The sequence below is a fragment of the Bos mutus genome, chromosome 27 (assembly GCF_027580195.1).
Source record: "Bos mutus isolate GX-2022 chromosome 27, NWIPB_WYAK_1.1, whole genome shotgun sequence".
Lineage (NCBI taxonomy): Eukaryota > Metazoa > Chordata > Mammalia > Artiodactyla > Bovidae > Bos > Bos mutus.
In genome coordinates, this window is record NC_091643.1 from 21,551,590 (window position 1) to 21,559,394 (window position 7,805).

At 42.5% G+C, this 7,805-nt stretch overlaps 1 protein-coding gene across 3 annotated transcripts in view; it reads left to right on the forward strand.

Annotated features, from left to right (window-relative positions):
• TRMT9B (tRNA methyltransferase 9B (putative)) overlaps nucleotides 1-6,887 on the forward strand; it is a 73,486-nt gene extending 66,599 nt beyond the window's left edge. For all 3 annotated transcript variants that reach the window (XM_070364204.1, XM_070364206.1, XM_070364205.1), the window contains one exon: nucleotides 470-6,887. In XM_070364204.1, the coding sequence (XP_070220305.1) occupies nucleotides 470-1,503 (1,034 nt within the window). In that variant the 3' untranslated portion in view covers nucleotides 1,504-6,887. The remainder of the gene's footprint in view (nucleotides 1-469) is intronic.
• The last annotated feature ends 918 nt before the right edge of the window (nucleotides 6,888-7,805 follow it).

Here is a 7,805-nt window from a genome sequence, read left to right on the forward strand (position 1 = left end):
TTACAGTATAGTGTAAGTATCACTTTTACATGCACTGGGAAACCAAGAATTCGTGTGACTTTATTCATTCCAGTGGTCTGGAAGCAAACCCACAGTATCTCCAGGGTCTGCCGATATAGGAAACAAAATTAAAAATTATGCTTCTCCTGAAACCAGGTCTGTGCTATTTCTACCATCTGCCCAAGCTGCAGGAAATAAGGAGTACTTACAACATGTCAAGGGCTTCTCAGGTGACACAGTGGGAAAAGAATCCACCTGCCAATGCAGGAGATGCAAGATATGCAGGTTCAATCCCTAGGTTGGGAAGATCCCCTGGAGGAGGAAATGGTAACCCACTCCAGTATTCATCAAAATTGCATCACTGTTATATGGAAAACACTAGTCTATAAATGTGTAGACTAGTATTTATATAGAAAATACTAGTCTATAAATGTGTATACACACTGAGATCCAGTTTCTTCTTTTTCAGTCATACATCATTTTTCTACAAAACAAAGAAGAATCAGAGCCATAAAAGAAATGGCCAGGGTCCTAGTTCCTGGGGGCCAGCTGATGATTTATGTTTGGGCCATGGAACAGAAGAACCGGCACTTTGAGAAGCAAGACGTGCTTGTTCCCTGGAACAAAGCCTTGTGCTCCCAACGCCTCTCGGAATCCGGCCAGCCGGGGAGAAAGCAGGAGTGTGGGCGCCCAGAAAGAGGCTATCCCTACCACCCGGCCTGCTCCGCCTGTCACTGTTCCGTGTGTTTTGAGGGGCGCTGCAACTCGAAGCGGTCCCACAGTGTGGACTGCGACTCTGTTCTGGCTGGCACCTGCTGTGCAAATATTTCCAAGGAAGGCGAGGAAGAAAACGGATTCTATAACACACTGGGGAAATCGTTTCGCTCCTGGTTTTCCTCTAGATCTTTGGATGAATCCACTCTGAGGAAGCAAATTGAAAAAGTGAGACCCCTGAAAAGCACAGAAAGTTGGGCCAATAGCGCGATATCCATCCAGCCTTCAAGACACTCAAGTTTCGACTTAGGTCATCCAGAGACTTTGTCAGCAGGAGAGCAAAATTTAGATGAGGAAGTGTTTGTGGAGCCGTCTCAAGGACCTCGGGAGTGGCTGAGGGCGCCCACCACATGCAAACAGCTAAACGGAGACCATCCCGGAGTCATAAGGAGAAACGGAGATGGGCATTTTCTGGGTGGCGTCAATGCTAAGGAGAGCTGTGTGGATGAAGATAACTTAGAAGAGGGCACCGCTTCTGGTAGTAAATTATGGAGGAGGATTTCTGCAGCAGATTCCACAGACTCCAACCCAGGGGACGCCATTTCTGTCGAAGAACAACAGCCCGACGTTTTGGATTCCAGAGCCTTTATGCGTTATTACCACGTGTTTCGAGAAGGTGAGCTCTGCGGCCTGCTGAAGGAGAGTGTGTCGGAGCTCCATATTCTGAGCTCTGGGAACGACCACGGCAACTGGTGTGTCATTGCAGAGAAGAGGGAGAGCTGTGACTGATGGGATCATCTCAGACACGCCCTCCAAAAGAGGAACCACGTTCTTCTCACTGGGTTTGTGATGTGGTTCCTGGAACTGGCATCCAACGTTGTTATTTGGTCTGTGTTTAATCTATTTAGATTCTCTACATACTATGATTTCAGCATCTTTTCAGTCAAGCGCAGTGCTTGGCTATCTAAAGCATCTGACAGAGTCTTTGTGGTTAAAGGTTAATAGAAGAGATCTGAATAAGCAATAGAACATGAACTCCGATATGGGCAAACTGCCCTAACAATACATGTGTACATGTTTTTCAGTATTATATTGTGATTTCAAAAGATTCTGCTTTTAAGTATACCTTGTAAAAACATCATTTGTATGCAGTAAGGGGTAATTCCTATCTCTAGTTATAATTTACCACTGCACAAATCTGATCAATTATTTCATGGCCAAGGCCTTGCTTCTGCTTAAAGTCTTTAGAAAGGTGAGAGACAGTGGAGAGAGACAAGCAGGGTTCTGAGAACTTTTCTAAATGATAAGCGAACTTGCTTCAAGGTAAGTAAATAACAAGGTTTTTGATGTTGCCCAGAAGGCTTTTAAAGGCACTGTCAGCATGCAGAGTAGATATGTGGGCACTAGAAGACGTTGCAAGTTATCCAGGAGGTATTTTTCCAACCTTATTAGAAGCAGGAGTATCCAGTCATGGAAAGTCCAAGACTGACTAATGAATTTTCATCTGGGAATGATGCTTTTCTTATGCACTGAAGGGATATTTAGAAAATAAAAATCTGGTTGAAGCAGCATTTTATTTTAGTTCTCGATACAAGTAGATCATTAAAGTGCAAGATATTTGGACTTGGTGGAGGGCTAACTATTGGATTTTAAACAATAATATCTGGGCATTTATCCTCTTGAAAGGGACTACATTTTAATGGTTGTAGTAAGAATTTACACAATCAAATCTTACTAACTAAAGGTTCTATTTCTGCCACTTTATAGACAAATGGATAGGTGGGCATTGCCTGATCACCACATCTGTTTATTTTTAACCATGGATCTGTTTATATCCATGTCGTGGACACTGAGACATAGCTATGATTAGGAAAAGCAGGCAAGAGTTGACCCAGGAATACAGTCTCAGACAGTTCCTTAATGAGGAGAGAATCAACACTTGACAAAAGCCTTTTTACTGTATGGGCTACTGTAAACCCGGAAGATACCCAATTCTTGTTTTGCTTTCCACTGAAATTACTAAAATAGTATAACTTTTTCTCTTCAGTGATTGTGCACTAACTAAAAATACTGATGATACTTTCAAAGAAGTTTAAAGGATTATTTTTAATGTGCATCTGAAAGTATTGAAGTTTATTATTCTCTTGGCTTCAAAATAAGATTGTGTCATCACCTTTTCGGTTGATGAGGCTGTTGGGTGGAAATGAGATCTATGATTTGTATTGTTCTGCACACAGTCTGCATTAGAGGGATGATAAAAACAAACATAAAAGTGGAATATAAATTAAAATTTAATTTAATGTCTTCCATTTCTTAAATGAGGATATTAAGCCATGAGTGTAAGTGGGGTTTTTGTTGGAAAGAAATGTTCTCAGAGTCAGAGACATTCTTCTAATTAAGGCTTGATGACCCTTCTATTATGAATGGATTTTTCCTCTCCTTGAAATCTGTTGTCACATACATCTTCATTACCAGTCTTGTTGCTTGAAATCTGTTTATAAAGTCATGGCTTTCTGGGAGGGAACCCACCATGTAAGTTCCACCACTTACGTGGAACTCAGTTCATTAGACAGCGCCAGAAAAGCTTTGAGCAAACCTTTATGTGCAACCTCCTACACACACACACACACACACACACACACACACACCACTTTATATAAGCTAACTCTCTAGAATGGTTTTTGAGAGAAGAATATTTTCACATAATTTTGATTTGACAAGGCTATAAATAAAAAAACACTAATACTATCAATCTTTCAGTCTTCAACTGCTGAGCACAAGGATTCTATTCACCCAGATTATTTTGTATGCAAACAACTGACTTTCCAGTTGATAATCTCTCTTTGGTATATTCATGTGAAAAACACTCTTAAATCTTACTTCTGTCTTTGGAGATAGATATATATATATATATATATATATATACACACACACACACACACACACACTCGCATACGTGTGTGCTAAGTCACTTCAGTCTTCTTTGTCATTCAGTGGACTATAGTCAGCTAGGCTCCTCTGTCCATGGGATTCTCCAGGCAAGAACAATGGAGTGGGTTGCCATGTCCTCCTCCAGGGGATCTTCTCGACCCAGGGATCTAACCCATATCTGCTGCAGCTCCTATACTGCAGGCAGATTCTTTACTTTATATATATGTGGGCTTTGCTGGTGGCTCAGACAGTAAAGAATCCACCTACAATGCAGGAGACCTGGGTTTGATACCTGGGGTTGGGAAGATTCCCTGGAGAAGGGAATAGCAACCCACTCTACTATTCTTTATAGTCCAACTATAAAGAGTTGGACTATAAAGAAAGCTGAGTGCCCAAGAATTGATGCTTTTGAACTGTGGTGTTGGAGAAGACTCTTGAGAGTCCCTTGGACTGCAAGGAGATCCAACCAGTCCATCCTAAAGGAGATCAGTCCTGGGTGTTCATTGGAAGGACTGATGTTGAAGCTGAACCTCCAATACTTTGGCCACCTGATGCGAAAAGCTGACTCATTTGAAAAGACTCTGATGCTGGGAAAGATTGAGGACAGGAGGAGAAGGGGACGACAGAGGATAAGATGGCTGGATGGCATCACCGACTCAATGGACATGGGTTTGGGTGGACTCCAGGAGTCTGTGATGGACAGGGAGGCCTGGCGTGCTGCAGTTCATAGGGTCACAAAGAGTCGGACACGACTGAGTGACGGAACTGAGCTCAACTAGTATTCTTGGGGCTTCCCAGGTGGTGCTACTGATGAACCCCACTGCCAATGCAGGATACATAAGAGATGTGGGTTTGATCCCTGGGTTGGGAAGATCCCCTGGAGAAGGGCACAGCAACCCACCTCAGTATTCTTGCCTGGAGCATCCCATGGACAGAGAAGCCTGCCTGGCTGTAGTCCATGGGGTCACAAAGAGTCGGATACAACTGAGCAACCAACAATTTCACTTTCACACATATGGATATAATATATCCTTATACTTCATATATACATGATACATACATGTAAATATCTTGATGATTTAAAATTTTGTTCATCTTAGGACTATACCCAAAAGGAAATACAAATCTAAGTGAGTTTAAACACACACACAGCATTTGTGAGTGTTTAGTTGGCCTTAACTTCCTCTATTATAGATTTTACTTTTCAATTCAAAGTATGTACTTTGAAAACTTAGATTCCATTATTAACACTGGAGTGTCTTTCCTGCTTCTCCTTTACTTGCTGGCATCATTGCAGATGCCACTATCTGACATGGAAGGAAGCATGTCGGAAGGTCCATAGAAACCTCCGTGGGCTTATCAATTCCTTGCTGGCCTACTTAAGGAATTCCATATAACGAAATGATCTGGGGGAAAGTGCATTATCACAGACAAAGGATGCAAAATAACATTAGAGTAAGAAATAAGCAGCTGGCCCATTTAAATTTTTACTTTTAAAACTGTTGCTAACATGACCAATGGAGAAGGCAATGGCACCCCACTCTAGTACTCTTGCCTGGAAAACCCCATGGACGGAGGAGCCTGGTAGGCTGCAGACCATGGGGTCGCGAAGAGTCGGACACGACTGAGCGACTTCACTTTCACTTTTCACTTTCATGCATTGGAAAAGGAAATGGCAACCCACTCCAGTGTTCTTGCCTAGAGAATCCCAGGGACGGGGGAGCCTGGTGGGCCGCCGTCTATGGGGTCGCACAGAGTCGGACACGACTGAAGCGACTTAGCAGCAGCAGCAGCAACATGACCAAATGACACCAGCATGTCGCTAACAAGCCATCTAACACGTCCTGGAGTATCAATTTGGTTCAGTCCTCCCTTTCACCACACATTTCTATACACAGGATGGTGTGTAATTCCTGTTTTTGTTTGCTTTTCTGTGTCCTTCCAAATTCTAGATGTCCGGACTTCCTCTGGGTTTTAACTGACCATCGGTTGGACGGGCAAAAACTGGCAGTAAACCAGAGAAAAAATAATCCCAATATAAATCAGCCAGGAATGTTAATGTGCTTGTATATTCATGGCCACAAAAGAATAAGCCCTGTCAGATTTTTTTTTAATAAATAGTTTTGGAGGAGGACAGAAAATCTACCCTCTAAGAGTTGTTGATCTTGGTGGGGGAGGGTACTCTTTTTTGGTAGCAGTTTTATTGAGATATACTTCATATACCACACCATTCACCCACTTAAAGTATATAATTCAGAGGTTTTTAGTATATTCATAGAGTTGTGCAACTATCATTGTAATAAAATTTAGAACATTTTCATCATCTGCAGATGGAGGAAACCCTGCTATGACCCACCCAGTCCCCCAACTTAAGGTAACCACTAATATGCTTTCTGTTTCTATAGATTTGCCAATTCTGGACCTTTCATTTAAAAGGTATCATAGACTATGTGGCTCTTTTTCTTTTTCTTCACTTACTTTTTTAAGATTAATGTGTATTACACTATACAATGCATATTGAAAAGCAGAGACATTACTTTGCCAACAAAGGTCCGTCTAGTCAAGGCTATGGTTTTTCCAGTGGTCATGTATGGATGTGAGAGTTGGACTGTGAAGAAAGCTGAGCACCGAAGAATTGATGCTTTTCAACTCTGGTGTTGGAGAAGACTCTTGAGAGTCCATTGGACTGCAAGGAGATCCAACCAGTCTATTCTGAAGATCAACCCTGGGTGTTCTTTGGAAGAAATGGTGCTAAAGCTGAAACTCCAGTACTTTGGCCACTTCATGCGAAGAGTTGACTCATTGGAAAAGACTGATGCTGGGAGGGATTGGGAGCAGGAGGAAAAGGGGACGACAGAGGATGAGATGGCTGGATGGCATCACTGACTCGATGGATGTGAGTTGAGTGAACTCCAGGAGTTGGTGATGGACAGGGAGGCCTGGCGTGCTGCAGTTCATGGGGTTGCAAAGAGTCGGACACAACTGAGTGACTGAACTGAACTGAACTGATAGTTGCTTTATAATATTATGTTACTTTCTGCTGCACAGCAAAGTGAATCAGCTATACATATACATATATCCCCTCTTTTGGATTTCCTTACCATCTAGGCCATCACAAAGCATTGAGGAGAGTTCCCTGTGCTATACAGTAGGTTCTCGTTAATTATCTATTTTACATATGGTCAAATATATGTCAATACCAATCTTTCAATCCATCCCCCCAGTACCATCCTGTGTCTCTATTTCTGCTTTGCAAATAAATGCTGCTGCTGCTAAGTCACTTCAGTCGTGTCCGACTCTGTGCGACCCCATAGACGGCAGCCCACCAGGCTCCCCCGTCCCTGGGATTCTCCAGGCAAGAACACTGGAGTGGGTTGCCATCTCCTTCTCCAATGCATGAAAATGAAAAGTGAAAGCAAAGTCGCTCAGTCATGTCCGACCCCCAGCGACCCCATGGACTGCAGCCCACCAGGCTCCTCCATCCATGGGATTTTCCAGGCAAGAGTACTGGAGTGGGGTGCCACTGCATCTGTATCCTTTTTCTAGATTCCACATATAAGCGATGAGAGGGTACTCCTTAAAAATGAGCTGTGAGCTGAATTCTACCAAAAATTTAGAGAAGAGCTAACACCTATCCTACTCAAACTCTTCCAGAAAATTGCAGAGGAAGGTAAACTTCCAAACTTATTCTATGAGGCCACCATCATCCTAATACCAAAATCACACAAAGATGCCACAAAAAAAGAAAACTACAGGCCAATATCTCTAGTCTTTCCCATTCTGTCGTTTTCCTCTATTTCTTTGCATTGATTGCTGAGGAAGGCTTTCTTATCTCTCCTTGCTATTCTTTGGAACTCTGCATTCAGATGCTTATATCTTTCCTTTTCTCCTTTGCTTTTCACTTCTCTTCTTTAAACAGCTATTTGTAAGGCCTCCCCAGACAGCCATTTTGCTTTTTTGCATTTCTTTTCCATGGGGATGGTCTCGATCCCTGTCTCCTGTACAATGTCACAAACCTCCATCCATAGTTCATCAGGCACTCTATCTATCAGATCTAGTCCCTTAAACCTATTTCTCACTTTCACTGTATAATCATAAGGGATTTGATTTATGTCATACCTGAATGGTCCAGTGGTTTTCCCTACTTTCTTCAATTTAAG